The 17,668-nt window shown below is 34.0% G+C and overlaps 1 protein-coding gene across 4 annotated transcripts in view; it reads right to left on the minus strand.

Moving 5' to 3' along the window:
* The window catches only part of AP3B1 (adaptor related protein complex 3 subunit beta 1), a 262,792-nt gene that overhangs the window by 101,053 nt on the left and 144,071 nt on the right, over window positions 1-17,668 (minus strand). For all 4 annotated transcript variants that reach the window (XR_009335400.2, XM_059061372.2, XM_067031191.1 and 1 more), the window contains exons 16-18: window positions 6,404-6,590; window positions 5,301-5,431; window positions 1,626-1,734 (exon numbers count right to left, since the gene is read on the minus strand). Coding sequence is in view for 3 of the 4 variants with exons in the window: in XM_059061372.2 (XP_058917355.1) it covers window positions 1,626-1,734; window positions 5,301-5,431; window positions 6,404-6,590 (427 nt within the window). In the remaining variant the exon portion in view is untranslated. The remainder of the gene's footprint in view (window positions 1-1,625; window positions 1,735-5,300; window positions 5,432-6,403; window positions 6,591-17,668) is intronic.

The following is a 17,668-nucleotide window of genomic DNA, read 5'->3' on the forward strand; positions in this document are numbered from 1 at the left end:
TTGAAACCTGTAAAGGTGATTAGGACACAACAGTGCCTGCCACATGGTAAGCCACTCTTTATCGTCAGCTTTTACAAAGAGCAAAATTTATTTTACCCAAACTTTACAAAGGCAAAACAAAACTGCTGAATAAAAATATTTTGAAGTTGTTGTGATATCAAAGTTAAGCACATGTACATATTAACTTAGATAAATCATTTATGCTATAAATAAATAAATAAATAAGAAAGTATAGCATCTAAGTTACTTTCTCATGTTATTACATGGGAGTTCAACATGAATCTGGGTCTAGTTCACTTCAGGCACTGTTTAGAAAAAACTGGTAACTTCTAATGAGAAAAGTTCTCTCTTTCCTCTGGCAGTCAGAATGGAACTCCTGCCATAAGACTCCCTATTATAAGTACTCAGATAATCCCATGAAAAGCCATAATGTTAATGGAATATTTCAAATACGTATTGAAAAAGGGTAGACTCTAAACAGACAGGAGCTTGTGAATAAATGGGATGGGAGATAAATATCTATATGAAACACTCAACTACACAACATATCTTTCTCAATGGTCTATATCATTCCTGAAATTCCATATTTTTTAGCATTAACTCTTTGGATTGAAGTAATTACCCCCATTTTTCAGCATATTACTTCAGAAGGTAATGTACCACAGATTAACTTATCAGATACTGAAAACAAAGATTTTGACAGGGGAAAAAGAGGAAAAAATGAATGAATTACCTTAATGTCAGGTAATGGATGACTAAGTAATAGTGAGCAGCCCTGGCTTCCCAAAGAATAAAGGTTTTAAAAGAAAGAAATGTCATTTAGTCTTGGATCAGATAAGTTTACTAGGTTAGCTGTTAATAAGAGTATGTAACTCCTATATAATTTATTATGCAAATCACTCAGACTTTCAGTATTGAAGAGACTTAAAAAGCATCTAACTCTACCCCTTCATTTATGAGATATAGAGAAGGTAAGTGCCTTATTCAATTTGCCTGGCTAAAACTCAGGACTTCTAGATCCTTCCTGTTTAGTATTTTTTTCATTGCATGTGGTTGCCCTCAGTCTTTTTAGCTCTTTGTTTCTTTATAATACACAAGAGATTTATTAATTTTAGCTTTCATGTAGAAGTAAAAGAGTAAAAAATGGATAAGAACAGACTGCTCAAGGTTAAAAATAAACTTTACATTTTATTGGGGGTTGGCCATAAAGTTCGTTTGGGTTTTTCCATAACATCTTACAGAAAAACCCGAATGAACTTTTTGGCCAACCCAATACAAAAGAAAAGTTACTTTTAAAGGCCTCACTAAAGGCTTATCAAATATAAAATTACATTTTCAATATGCTAATGAATATCACAGGCAGGGTGGGTTAGAATTCAGAAGAGCATGCGTTCCCGTTTCAATTATATCATTTATTAGTTGTGGGTCCAAGAGGCAATGTCAAATGAAAAGGCGTTAGAAATTACTTTGAAAATAGTGCTATGTAAGTGAAAGGAATTATTGTAATGGTATAAAGTTCATTTAAACCAGCTTGTTGAATATTATGTTCTAGGCCTTATTGGTCTATAGGAAGCACAGCATATAAGCTATAGTGAACAATGTTTTTCAATGAATTAAAACCCTACCACTGTCACTGCTGCTCTCAGAAGAGTCCTCCTCCTCCTCCGCAGATTCAGAATAAAATTTATCAGGATTCTCTTTCTTTGCTTTTTCTGCTGGGGTCCATTCTTTTGCCTGATTAAAAAAAAAAGAAAGTAAAAATGTAAATATCAATGAATTCTCATTAAGGGATTCAGTCTTCAGGTAAACTTAGTCATTCAGAATACTCTGTGAACCCAGAAGGAAGTTTAAAGCCTCAACAGAGAAGGCAACTCTGAGAATCCTGACACTGGTTTGTTCCCCTTTACCCCTAAGCAGAGGAACATAGGCTCTCACTCAGAGCCTATTATATTGGATCAACAACTTTGTTTTAACATATGATTTTAAACACTTGTGTATTTGTTGGTCTACAGAAGATTTAAACTAAAGTAAGATAGTCTAGAAGAGATGAGGGCAATTAGAGGCAGACACAGTAACAGCAGTAAGAAATTCAAGTTCACAGCTTGATACTGAGGTAAAAGAAAAAAAGAAAGAAAATACTCAGTGTAGGCAATAAATAGCCTGTACCATCTACAACAGCCTGAACCCTGGGGTATCTTGGGGTTCTATCAAGACAGAATCTTGGCTTCTGTCTTTCTCTTCTATCCTAAACATCGAATGCATCAAGAAAGCATATAACCACCACCACCTTGGTCAGAGCTCTCTCTCTCCCGGACAGGCTAGGTTGTATCTACGCCCACCTCCCATCCCCCATTTGAAAGTTCCTATGTAGGATAAAATACTGATAGTAACTGATAGTAGATGTGTTTATAAAGCAAAATACCCTTGATATGCAAAAGACAGCTTTTCTGTAACTGGGGAGAAAAGAATTTTCTAGAACTAAGCAAAAAAAATTATAAAGAATCTTGAAAACTTACTGGTGTCATCATATAAATATATATCATATCTGATATCCTGGAAATGGTAGTATGCAATGCAAAGTGACTTCTAGTGTCAATGTGACTAGGTTTCATGTTGTTTTGATGAAAATATCAGATTATCTAAGCCTAGGCCATTATTCTTACTAAGTTGTATTTCATAGTAACAAGATGTGACCCTGTAAGATCACTTTATAGTAAAACTAGGATAACACATGTATTACGTGCATGAAATACATTGATGGGACTTTAGAGGGGTGAGGTAGAATGAAAGACTATGTGAACAGTACTTTCTGCATTGTCGCAGCTGCATCTTATAATAAAACTATGTGCATTATTTTTATATTTACTTGAGTCTCTATAGTATAATTTTAAGTCAGTATGTCCAGAGACCAACAGACTGAAACTGTTTTCTGCATGGCATCAACGGAGAGTGACAGTTTTTTCCAACCAAGTTCTATCAATTATCCTCCATAATAAGCTACCAATTATTAATTTTCACAATGTAGTCAGCAAAATGAAAAAGAAATCAATTTGTATCTGTTGAACTGGACAGGTGAAATGAATACAAGAAAATAGGTTGCGCTTCCCTGGTGGCGCAGTGGTTGAGAGTCTGCCTGCCGAAGCAGGGGACATGGGTTCGTGCCATGGTCCGGGAAGATCCCACATGCCGCGGAGCGGCTGGGCCCGTGAGCCATGGCTGCTGAGCCTGCACGTCCGGAGCCTGTGCTCCGCAACGGGAGAGGCCACAACAGTGAGAGGCCCGCATACTGCAAATACTGTCCCTATAACATAGTTAATGCTTAGAAAAGCACATGAAAATAGAAGAAGCCAGCCAACCAACCAATCTATCAGCCAACATAAGGATACTGCTGAGACCAAATTAAATTGCATGGCATTGTTATTAATTTCTGAGATGATAAACTATTTTTATTTTACTTTTTTTTGGTGCATTGGGGCAGCAAGGAGGAAGGATAGGGCGGAAGCGGGGGTAGGATAAAAGGATGATTCTACTTGGACCAAAACATTATGTACCCAACAATGAAAAAGGACAGAACCATAAAAACAACAAACAGACATAAGAAATTAGGAGAGACAGTATTTCTGTGAAAGAATCATAACAGAGAACATGCTCTTTGTATTCTGGCACCTGACCAAAAGTTTCACAAGTAAGCCAATTTTTTTGAAGAATACTTAAGAGTAGTATGTAGATTTGAGGGGAAATCACCAAACTTAGTTGTAAGGAGGAGCATGCAACTTGTTTTTAATAAGTTTTATAATTTAAAAATTCATCTCTAAATAGAGATAATTTGTTACAGCATGAAAACAGTGGTGTTAAATACTAAGGATAGTACAGATTTGCAAACAAGCTCAAGCTTCCTCTCTCCTCATGTTACATAATAAAATGCAGTAAGAGAATGAACAATGGACTCAGATAAGGGTTGGAATCCCAATTCTATCACTTACTAGCTATGGGAACTTGGGCAATTTACTTAAGTTCTCTGAACCTTGGTTTCATCATCTGCAAAATGGGAATAACAATAACCATCACTTATAATCATTATGAGGTTTAAACAAGATAATGTTTATAAAACTATCAAAGTACACTCCAGAGTCTGCTAAATGGAGCCATTATCAGCTATTATTGCTCTTGCCACACTCCAAAGCCAGACAATTTTGTGTAGTTAAGAGAAATGTATTTCTCAAAAGAATCAAATTAAATGGCCATGCCTGGGGAATTCCCTGGAGGTCCAGTGGTTAGGACTTGATGCTTTCACTGCTGTGGCCCAGGTTCGATCCCTGGTTGGGGAACTAAGATCTTGCAAGCTGTGCAGTGTGGCCAAAAAAAAAAAAAAAAGCTATGCCTGTTATAGAAATTCTTCTATTTAAAGTAATATTTTTTTCCCACTGTATATGGAAAAGTTAGGCAAGAAGATTAACTGACTTTCTCATAGGAATTAGTGAGAAAGACTGGTTATCTGAATCCTACCTAGTTCAAAATATGTGTTCTACCAGAAAAGCATCCAGGATGTAATACCTAACTGTTCTTCTTTATTAATTCTACTTTAAAAAGTATCAGATATCTTTCACATAATCAATCTCTAAAGACAATCAGAAGACCCCTCTCTTTATTTCTCTTGTTTATGTAAGAAAGAAAGAGATAATACTAGGAAAGAACACTAATTCTCTTACTTTAGTGGACAACATGTTTTAAAGATCTAGGAAAAGGTTATTTATATAGAGAGCTTTTTTTTAAATGTGAAAGCAACATATTATTCATTTTAATTGTGACCTTGTGTATGTAAGGACATTTTTGGTACATGATGCTTCCTATTTATGTTTAGGCTTTACGTAAAAAAGGTTCATCAGAAAATCGAGAAGAACACTTTGTATGGTTTTTCTGGAAGAGACAGCAAAAATGATTTAGAAAACATTAACAGGAAGCTTACGAATCTCTAAACTAAGTAGGAAAAGCTCAACCCAATGAAACTAAATACCTTAGAAATTGAATCTACACAACTACAAATCCAATACCACAAATGTGGGTGGCACTGATGCAGAGAATTCCATTCTCTATTTCCTTGAAGAAAAGGAACAGTACATGTACAATGACATAGGAATACTACCATATTTACTTCCCATAGCAGCAAGATATATCTAACACATTACATTTAGAAATACCAGAGCGATTTTCAATCTGCCAAAAAAGCTTTTATATAAAACAATAGTTATTCCAGAATCTCCCACTGCTTGACAAAATTAATTTCAGAAAGGTCAACTTACCAACTCTATTACTTCTACATTTCGAACTGATGGGTCAGGTGCCACCTCTGGCCAATTAGATAATTCCAGGTACCCAGTAGCTTTAGTGTTGAGAGTATGAGACAAAGTGCCAAGCTGGTAATGATCCCTACCTATTAAAATAGAGGAAAATATAAAATAAACAATATGAGCTATATATAACAGAGAACAATCCTAATCAGAGCTCACGGTAATTGGCACATTACCTCAAATGTCAAGGAATAAATATAAACTAGGAAGCTCTTCATAGGTCAAAAAACTGATTTCAGTCCATAGATTACAATAATCTCCCCCATAATGGTCAATAAAAAAGCTAATCAGTCAGTGTGTTTAGAGGTGTTGCTCTGATATGTAGCTTCTCTAAAAATTACTTTACTGTGAATATTAAGAATGACAGCACAGTTAAACAATCCATATACATGTCTTGCCACAAACACATTCAGAATTTTAATAGTTTTTCTACAAAACTGAACTGCTTTTTATCACTTTACAACATTAAATAAGAAATAATATGAAAACCAAAGTATATAATCATTTGATTTCCACTGTAATGGCTACTTGTTAAACTGAGGAAAAAAACACTCCTTTTAAAATGCTGGGGAAAATAAGTCAACTTCCATCTTTGAAAAGCAAACAAATATAAAGGGATATTTTAATGAAATAATTCTTCCTGGAAAAGCTTATGTTAGTGTACACAGAATATTTATTTAATAACAACTAAGTATTAAGGTGAATTATATACTCCTTATTAAACAAAGCTATCTATTTAAAACAGAGATGAAGTCAATGTCTGCAAGAACAACACAGCTTTTATCTATTGTTCAGCCAAATCATCTGGTTAGAATAAAAATAAAATCAGAAGATTGAAATTATTTAGGTAAATAAGGTCTATAAAAACATGAACTACTATAAAGCTTGCGTTGGAGAACAGATGAATGAGTAGAAAGCACACTGTTCTTATATATTTACATATGCTAATCACTTATATTTTCTAAGAGATAAATTTTAAACATGTTAGAAATGGGATATAATGTCATAATTTTTTAGACAACAAATATTTTGCAGGTATATTCTGGTAATAGTACCTTTAAAAGGAGACTCAAGCAGTGGTGCGGGTTTTTGAGCCAGGAATATTTTTTTGGCATATTTACTTAAAGCTCCACTCTTCTCATTCGGAACAATAAGCTGCCTAATAAATCTTGTACGGTCTCTGATGTCGTAGTTTTGATCATACTTGCCGAGATTTAATATGTACTGGGTAAGCAATTTTGTCTGTTGGAAAAAAATAGAACAAGATGAGAATAGTTACTTATGATTATTGATAACTCTGGATAAACATATTTAAAGAGGTAATAAAAATGAATGGTTATGTCAAACAAATGTTGTTCCATAGGGAATATGCATTTCTAACGCTGCAAATGGAATTCTGAAGCCAAACCACATGTCCTCTTCAGTATTGGGGAGGTGAATGCTGAGTACTGAGAAGCAGCCATGTGCTAGATTATTAAACTGCTGAAGTGGAAAGAAAGGCATCATTAAAAAAATAATCATATATGGCAAACCCGCTGAAGGGTCTACGTGAGAATAATGAATGTGGAAATACAACTAAAAACATGGCACTCAAAACTTAATCGGAAAAATATGCAGGACATCAAAACATCAGAGTATTAGGGGGCTGGCAAACTGCTTCTCCTGAGGTGTGTTTTATGAAGAGATACTGTCCCTGGCATAAGCAGTGTCTGCACTCTGACTGCACTCAGTTACTTTACCCTGAATTATGACCCATTAAAGCAGACACATGAATCACTGAACTGGATTACTGCAAATTATTTGCAGTGCATTTAGCTGTTACTTTTTCATAAAAGCAAGCTGCTGATGCCCTCTAAAAACTAGGATAAAAGACTCCTTCCATTTTTTCCCCATGTTGCTTATAGCCTCTGGTAATATTGGTCATTTATTTATTTATGTTAGGGAACAACTTATTATAGCAGATTTTACACTATAATAAGATTTCCTAAGTCAATTTCTGAATGTACTACATTAACATATATTGAGATAATTTTAATAATAATTAAACCAAAATTGAAATGTTAACAAAATAGGTTTGTATTTTAAACTCCAGTTATTTTATTGTAAAAGCATAATTTTAATTTAGAAGGTTACACACATACAATTCTAACTATAAATAGGATTCATAATACATGGAAAAAATAAACATCTGCATTAGAACATTTTACAGACATTAGAAGTGGATTAAAAAAAAGTAAAATCAGTGAAGTCAGGCAAAGCTAAGATAGTTCTATAACAGTAAGCCAAAGTACAGGAATGGTGTGGTAAACTTTTACAATATTGATTCGTTAAGATAATTGATTTGGATAAAAAGCAACCTTCTTTCAGTAATAATCTATTTAAAAACCATTAACCCAGTTTTACTAAAGCAGAACTACAAAAAATACAGGTGAAAAATGTTAATAGAGCTATTCTAAATTTGGTTACCAACTACTGCTATCCACGAATCATTAAACCATGTTGGTTCAACCACAGATAAGAAAAATTCTATGATTGATTTTTAAGGACAATTAGCAAAATAGTCACCAAATGAGTAATACAGGTCAAAAGGAAGTGTTGTATACTGGACTGTAATCAACTTGCTGGGATAACCTGGGAAAAATACACCCAACTGTTAGTTTCCTCAAATGTAGAGTGAGAATCTATAACTAGGTTAACTCTAAAGTCTATTTTTGAGTGTTGAGATTTAGAATACGGAACGAAAATAAATCAGAAAAAGAAAATAAGTCTATTCATTGAAATAATTTTTTGAGTTAGTGTACTGACTCATCTTGCTTTTATTTCTGATCCCTGAAATTAATGTTTAGGAAATTAAATTATTTCAAAATATTAACAGACACTATTGGTGAGATAGAAAATTTTAAGTAATAAAAATTATGTAATTTCTAGAATATGTATTTATTGACTATAAAACTTGTTTTATTATATTGGTAGGTTATGAAACAGTTCTATCAAAAATGTATTTTCAAAAATAAAATTCTAAAAGATAAACTCATATCCATGTTCAATGATGCATTAAAAACATAAGCAGAATAATTTTCACTCAGATACGTATTTATTCATATACTTTAATCAATTTCTTAGCTCTATCTCTAAAACCAAATCATTGGTATTTATTTGAAGAACATATTTTTATATGGTCTTATTATTTTTAAATTAAAGAAAATAAAATTGCCTACAATCTTCTTCAAAACTGAATTTTATGATCACCAATTATGAAAATGTTGACATTTGCACCTTACTCTTCTCTACAGAACATAATATTTTTAATGGAAAAAAAATGTCTTCTTTACAGTTTGAATGATCTGGTAAGAACAGAGAAAATTCTGTTGAATACAAGGATATTCTCAATGCTTTCTTTTATGTTAAAATCTGTAAATATTTCAAGCCTAGATATTTAATTTTCCCCCCTCCATTCAATAAAACTATCTTTATGAGATAAAACTTTTAAATAATTCCCTATACTGTAAAAAAAAATTTTCATCAAATTTAGATAATGCAAAATCAACTGCCTCCTTGATTTCATTTCATTCTAATACAAAATATAAACTTAACCACAAAAATAGGAGTTCCATCAAAAAAGTCTTCACCATAGTTGAGATACTGCAAATATAAAACTTCTAAAATAAATTTTTAGCTCTTACCACTTAATTTGTTCAGTTCTTCCTTTGTTTTTATAGGGATACATTTCAATGTCTTCCTGTTTGCAAGATTTGTTCCTAAGAATTGTTATTTGCTAAAATTTTCAAAAGCTGAAGGTTTTTGGTGCTTTATCTGATAAACACTTTAAAGATTTCCAAATGATTTTGAATCAAAATCTAACCAATACACAAAAGTTTCACTTAATCTACTCCTCCACCCACCTGACCCGGGCAAAAAAGCCAATATAGAACACAGGCTAATTTACAAAGCAGTTTTTCATAAAATCACATTTCTAAAATCCCACTGGTCACATGCAGCAAAGAGAATTGCGTATGAGAGTGTGTGGTGTCATGCCTAAGTATGCTTTTTCAATATTAGCTTCATCACAAGAATCCTGCAGTTCAGTTAAACTACACATATCAAATATCAGTAATTTTGACCATTATAGTTTTATTTCACTTGGTAGAATAAGCAGAGTGAGTATGCATGCACCACAACCAATTCCCAAAATATTTCTGTTCCATAGTTTTCTTAATTTAATAAGAACGTTGATTTTACCATGACAACATCCGTTCAGTGAAAGCCACGTTGGGGCTTTTAAATTTACAACAGCATTTACGGCAATTTTGACAGAATAAACTTCCAAAAGCTTTACTTTGATTCCATTTACACCGACAGAAGAAACATACAGAAGCTTTGAGTAAAAATGGTCGAACTATTATTGGAATTAATTGCTTTTCTATTTGAAAACCAACATCATTCAGGTCCTTTTTCTGCTAATGGAGAAATACATGAACCATGATTGCTTCATTTCTCATATGTGCAAAAGAAAACTTAGAATAAAAAAATGAACCAAGTTAAATTTAAAAAATCAGTTATTTGATCTATATGAGCTCATGTTTCACAGAGAGACATGTAGACATATTTGGCACCTGTATACATTAAATTGTCATCTTGAGGCTTAGTCTTCCTAAAATACCTCCCAACCTTTTAAGTAGATGCTGATCCTGTTTCAGCAGCTTTATATCACTATGATTTTCATGGTGAATGGTAAAAGTTGATGAACATTTTGTGCATGTTAAATAATGATACACAAAAATTCAGTTCTTCATTCATTAAATGTATACTTCAAGTTTTAAGAATTTATTGCTGCTGGATTTATAACAAAATAAAACAATAACTGGCAAATAATAAATAGGTTTTGAGATTTACAGTACACAATAAATGACAAAACTACTGTAGTGAGAGTGCTCTGACCACTCTCTTTAATGGCCTATAGCAAGATTGTTCTGTCTATCTCCTGCACATATTTCATCCACAACCAACCTCTAACTTGCCATGTTTTCCTCTTACTCCATCCACTGACAGCTGGGAGTTTCATGCTTTGCACAGGCCATGACACAACTTGCCTGTTGTGTCATCAAGTTACCATCAGATAAAACACTTAAACACTTATGTCACCACCACTGGAAAAGTGAAGGACTTAGCTTTTCATACCTGCCTCGTCAGGGCACACTTCATTTTATCAGCACACATCCTATATGCTGCTCTAAAAGTGAGAGGTTAGTCATGCTGCATCTCAAAAAGGCTGGGAAAAGAAAGTCAAAGTCTTTCCAATTTAAATGTTTCACATTTTAAAATGAAATCTCTGTTCACTGCACTTGTATCTTACAGGTCACTAGACAAAACCATGGCAGAGGTTAGAAGTACAATATGGAGGGACTTTCTTGGTGGCACAGTGGTTAAGAATCTGCCTGCCAATGCAGGGGACACGGGTTCGATCCCTGGTGCAGGAAGATCCCACATGCTGCGGAGCAACTAAGCCTGTGTGCTACAACTACTGAAGCCTTCGCGCCCTAGAGCCCACACGCTGCAACTACTGAAGCCCGCATGTCTAGAGCCCGTGCTCCTCAACAAGACAAGCCACTGCAATGAGAAACCCGTGCACCACGATGAAGAGTAGCCCCTGCTCACTACAACTAGAGAAAGCCCGCATGCAGCAACAAAGACCCAACGCAACCGGAAAAAAAAAAAAGAATGACAACAAAAAAACCCAGATGGGATGTTTAATAGTAAAATTAAATGGATTTTATTCATAAAATTATACAAGACAAGCAAAGAAAATAACAAAATGTACCATAAATAACAGAAATACTCAATAGCTTATACTATGTACTAAATTTTTGTCTTATTATTTTTTCCTGCTTAGATTTAAGGAATCATTTCTGGTACCAACTAATGGTCAATGCCATTCAGACATTATTTACACCAATTACTTTCTCTTTAGATTAACTCTAAGTCACTGTTATATAGGAAAAATGAATTTGGTGGAATGCCATATAATTATTAAGAAATTCATTACTTAAAAAAAACTTATCAAAATATGGGCATCATATTTTTACCTAAATACTCTGACAAGTAATAAACTGGTAAATATTTGCTCAAACAATAGCCTTCTTTAAATATTATGTAGGTCAGCACAAAATAATAAAAAAGGTCTCTTAAAATATAGTCCTATCAAAAAAATATATATATAGTCCTAAAATCAGCTTAGATATATATCAGTTTAAGGAATATAAAAAGTGTACAGAATTCAGCATTGAAAATTGGTTCCACATAGTTGTAATTTTTAAACAGAAGGATACTGGCAAATGCATTTGGTAAAGGAAGAACTACATAAAATTCTTAACATAGACCAGAAGCAAATCTAAGCAGTACTAGTGTTGTATCTAACCAATTTCATCACTTCATGACTAGGCAGAATTCTTTAAATTTTTTAATTAAAAAAATTTTACTGAATGCAAGATTCTTTAAATTCTATAGTGCTTTACAATTTTCAAAAGTTTCACACAGATGATTTCACATAATCTCATAACAACCCCTATCTTCCCATCCCCCCTTCCCTCTCCCCATTGGAAACCACCAGTTTGTAACTGTGAGGCTGCTTCTTTTTTGTTTTATTCACTAGTTTGTTGTATTTCTTAGATTCCACATATAAGTGATATCTTATTTGTATATATATATATACAAATAATATATATATCACACATATATATATATATATATATATATATATATATATATAAGTGATAACATATTTGTCTTTCTCTGACTTATTTCACTTAGCATAGTGCCCTCCAAGTCCATCCACATTACTGCAAATGGCAAAATTTTTACTATTTTTTATGGCTTTTCGTAAGATCTTACGGAAAAACCCAAATGAACTTTTTGGCCAACCGTATATTTTACATATATATATATACATACATATATACATACATATATATATATATATATATATATATATATATATATATATATATCTCACACATCTTGTTTATCCATTCATCTGTTGATTGTTCTTTAATTCTTCTAGGTCTTTGTTAAGTGATTCTTGCATCTTCTCGATCTTTGCCTCCATTCTTTTTCCGAGGTCCTGGATCATCTTCACTCCCATTATTCTGAATTCTTTTTCTGGAAGGTTGCCTATCTCCACCTCATTTAGTTGTTTTTCTGGGGTTTTATCTTGTTCCTTCATCTGGTACATAGCCCTCTGCCTTTTCATCTTGTCTATCTTTCTGTGAATGTGGTTTTTGTTCCACAGGCTGCAGGTTTGTAGTTCTTCTTGCTTCTGCTGTCTGCCCTCTGGTGGATGAGGCTATCTCTCATCTGTTGATTAACAATTAGGTTGCTTCCATAGCCTGGCAATTGTAAATAATGTTGCCATGAACACTGGGATGCATGTATCTTTCTGAATATGGTAGTTCTATTTCTATTTTTTTGAGAAATCTCCATACTGTTTCCACAGTGGCTGCATCAATTTACACTCCCACCAACAGTGTACAAGGATTCCCTTTTCACCACATCCTCACCAACATTTGTTATTTGTGTGCTTTTTGATGACAGCCATTCTAAAAGGTGTGAGGTAATATCTCATTGTGGTTTTGATTTGCATTTCCCTAACGATTAGTAACGTTGAGTATCTTTTCATGTGCTTTCTGGCCATCTGCATTTCCTATTTGGAAAAATGTCTATTCAGTTCTGCCTATTTTCCAAACAAGTTATTTGCTTTTTTGATGTTGAGCTGCATGAGCTGTTTATATATATTGGATATTAACCCCTTATCAATCATATCATTTGCAAATATTTTCTCCCATTCAGAGGGTTGTCTTTTCATTTTGTTGGTGGTTTCCTTTGCTGTGCAAAAGCTTTTAAGTTTAATTAGGTCCAATTTGTTTATTCTTGCTTTTGTTTCCTTTGCTTTAGGAGATGGATCCAAAAAAATATTGCTGTGATTTACGTCAAAGAGTGTTCTGTGTTTTCCTCTAGGAGTTTTATAGTATCCAGTTTTACATTTAGGTCTTTAATCCATTTGAGTTTATTTATTTATTTTTTTTAGTTTATTTTTGTATACGGTGTTAGAGAAGTTTCTAATTGCATTGTTTCACATGTAGCTGTCTAGTTTTCCCAGAGCCACTTATTGAAGAGACTGCTTTTTCTCCACTGTATATTCTTGCCTCTTCTGTCATAGATTAATTAACCATAAGTGTGTGGGTTTATTTCTGGGCTCTCTATTGTGTTCATTGATCTATGTGTCTGTTTTTGTGACAAAACCATACAGTTTTGATTACTGTAGCTTTGTAGTATTGTCTGAAGTCAAGAAGCATGATTCCTCCAGCTCTGTTCTTTCCCAAGATTGTTTTGGCTATTTGGGGTCTTTTGTGTTTTCATACAAATTCTGAAGTTACTTGTTCTAGTTCCGTAAAAAATGCCATTGGTATTTTGATAAGGATTGCATTGAATCTGTAGATTGCCTTGGGTAGTATGGTCATTTTAACAATAGTAATTCTTTCAATCTAAGAACATGGTATATCTTTCCATTTGTTTGTGTCATCTTCAATTTCTTTCATCAGTGTCTTATAGTTTTCCAAGTACAGGTCTTCTATCTCCTTAGATAGGTTTATTCCCAGGTATTTTATCCTTTTTGATGTAATGGTAAATGGGACTGTTTCCTTAATTTCTCTTTCTTGTAGTTTGTTGTTAGTGTATAGAAAAGCAACAGATTTTTAAAAATTTAACAGTATACACATTTTTGTCAACATGGGTATGTTTTTCCTTTATATGTTATACTTACTTGAAAAGAAAATATATCCAAGAAAGGGTATAAATGTCACCACATGGAGCCTTAGCCCTTTTTGTTAAGTTATATTAAAGGGGCTGGGAGTGGGGGTAGATTTCTCCAAAGACTGAATCACAGGGCAAGAGAAAACTTCAGGAAGGATCTCCAAAACATCACTGTGATTTATAAAATTTCTCACTAAGAATCAAAAAGTGAACCTGAAGTGATACAAAGAAAATATAAGTACTAAGGATACTCCATGAAGCACTTTCTTCTTGAATAGCAGAAAAAAAAATGTAACTGTCTCAAAGAAAATGAGAAAGTAATTGGTGTAAATAGTGTCTGGATGGCATAAATGAGTTCATTTATTAAAATAAATGAACTATAGCTACATACCTCAATATTTTAAAAACACATTAAGTAAAAATAGTTTAATTGTAAAAGTATACATAAAGTAGCATACTACTTATGCAAAATTTGAAAACACACAAAACAAAAAATACATTGTTTATGGATACATACTTATGTAACAATATAAAACATGTATGATTAAAACACATCAATAATATGACAGTGGTTATCAATGGGGAAGTAAGAAAAGTGTGAACAGGAACTTGAGATCTTAGCTCTACCTGTTACATCCCTTTAAAAAAAATTATGGCAAATGCACTGGCTTAATCTTAGTGGTACATATATAGGATACCTTGGAGATATTGTGGGTCTGGTTCCAGGTCACCTCAGTAAAGTGAGTGACACAAACTTGTTGGTTTCTCAGTACATATAAAAGCTATGTTTACTATACTGTAGTCTCTTAAGTGTGCAACAGCACTATGTCTAAAAAAACAATGTACAAATGCTGGAGAGGAAGAAAAAGGAAGCCCCCTACACTGTTGGTGGGAATGTAAATTGGTGTAGCCACTATGGAGAACAGTATGGAGGTTCCTTAAAAAAACTAAAAATAGGGCTTCCCTGGTGGCATAGTGGTTGAGAGTCCACCTGCCGATGCAGGGGACATGGGCTCGTGACCCGGTCTGGGATGATCCCACATGCCGCGGAGTGGCTGGGCCCGTGAGCCATGGCCGCTGATCCTGCACGTCCGGAGCCTGTGCTCCGCAACGGGAGAGGCCACAACAGTGAGAGGCCCATGTACCGCAAAAAAAAAAAAAAAAAAAAAAAAACCTAAAAATATAGTTACCATATCCAGCAATCCCACTCCTGGTCATATAGCCAGAGAAAACCATAATTCGAAAAGATACATGCACCCAAGTGTTCACTGTAGCACTATTTACAATAGCCAAGACATGAACGCAACCTGAGTGTCCATCGACAGATGAATGGATAAAGAAGATGTGGTGTATATATACAATGGAATATTACTCAGCCATACAAAAGAATGAAATAATGCCTTTTGCAGCAACATGGATGGACCTAGAGATTATCATACTAAGTGAAATAAACCAGACAGAGAAAGACATATATCATATGATATCACTCACAGGTGGAATCTAAAAAATAGTACCAATGAACTTATTTACAAAACAGAAACAGACTCACAGACTTAGAAAACAAACTTATGGTTACCAAAGGAGGAGAAAAGGGTGGGGAGTGGGGGGGATAAATTAGGAGATAGAGATTAGTAGATACAAACTACTATATATAAAATAGATAAACAACAAGGTCCTACTGTACACAGCACACAGAACTACGTTCAACATGTAATAACCTATAATGGAAAATAATCTGAATCACTTTGCTGTACATCAGAGACTAACACAAAATTGTAAATCAACTATACTCCAATTTTTAAAAATTCACTAACATAAAAAAAATTAAAAAACAACAGCAACAGCAAAAAGAATCCTTTATTGCTAAAAATTGCTAATTATCATCTGAGCCTTCAGTGAATCTTAGTAGTAGGATCAAAGACCACTGATCACAGATCAGAATATAGTAATAAAGAAGAAGTTTGAAAATATTGCAAGAATTACCAAAATGTGACAGAGAAACAGGAAGTGAGCAAAGCTGTTGGAAAAATGGTGCCAGCAGACTTGCTCAACAACAGGGTCGCCACAAACCTTCAATCTGTAAAAAACACAGTATGTGTAAAGCACAATAAAGTGAGGTATGCCTGTATATGTATTTATGTTATTTTGTACTTTTCTATAGGTTTGCAATATTTTATATTTAAAAATAAAAACATAAGCTAAGTAAAACATTAACTTATATTACTTATCATTACATTTAAAAGATGATACACTATTAGAGAAAGTTTAGAAGCAGATGTACCCTTTACTCATTAACTTTTAATTGCTATTAATCAGTTTAATCAAATCTTAGCTTTCTGTCTCAGACCTCAGTAGACTATTTCAAGGAAGTCATGCTAAATTTTTTATACCATGTCTTAAGAGCTGAAGAGTTTTAGCAACTTCAACTGGTTTCAATGTTGTTCAACTTTTCCCCCCATATAACAGTGAATTTACTCTACTTGTGAGAGTATTCTACCAGTGCTTTTACTCTTGATATTCATATCAAACAATTTTTTTCTTCATAAACAACAAAAGAGGAATTTCAGCACCCTTTTCTCAGGTTGATAAACCCAAATGGAGTGCTTTTTTAAAACGAGCATAGAGATTCTCAAAAACTAGACTAGTTCTCTGACTGTAAATAATCATATTCTCTAAGAAAAATCTAGCAGTTGGTTAACAGCATAAACTAGGTTTATGAAAAAGCAGGATTTGCTCTAATTCAGTTGACACAGCAGGGCCAATGCGGGCACAATGTAAATTTTGTGTTTGCTCTGGCATGATTACATCAGTAAGAAAAAAACAGGTAAAGGCAGAAAGCTGCACCCAGCTGAACTGGGCTGTGCAGGAATAAAGAAACATATCCACCTCAAACATCTATCTCAGATCACCACATGAATTATGGGCTACATTTAGCTACATTTGGCAGTACAACTTTCCATCCATATTCAAATTAACTCTCCTTCCACGACATAACTCATAAGTACAACCTTTAAAACACCTGTTTCTACAAGTCAGGTCTTTCTAAAAGTAAACAGCTAGATTCATTGTAGTATTTATGTATTTCTATTTTTTTTTTTTTTTTTGCGGTACACGGGCCTCTCACTGCTGTGGCCTCTCCTGTCGCGGAGCACACGCTCCGGACGTGCAGGCCCAGCGGCCATGGCTCACGGGCCCAGCCACTCCGCGGCATGTGGGATCCTCCCAGACCGGGGCACGAACCTGCGTCCCCCGCTTCAGCAGGCGGACTCGCAACCACTGTGGAACCAGGGAAGCCCCTTATGTATTTCTTAACCACTTAACATGTGTAAAACTATTCTCTTGTTTTTACTGTTCTTTTTTTTTTTTCTTTTTATGTGTCACCAATGAATTTTTTGAGTGTTGTGCCTCTGGTTTTACTTTTGCAATAATCCCTGTGGTTGTTATTGTGCGTTTCCGTAAAGCACAATGATTTTTAGGAACATATATGTTGCATTATAAAAAACTGACTATATGAT

The sequence above is a fragment of the Kogia breviceps genome, chromosome 4 (genome assembly GCF_026419965.1).
Source record: "Kogia breviceps isolate mKogBre1 chromosome 4, mKogBre1 haplotype 1, whole genome shotgun sequence".
Lineage (NCBI taxonomy): Eukaryota > Metazoa > Chordata > Mammalia > Artiodactyla > Physeteridae > Kogia > Kogia breviceps.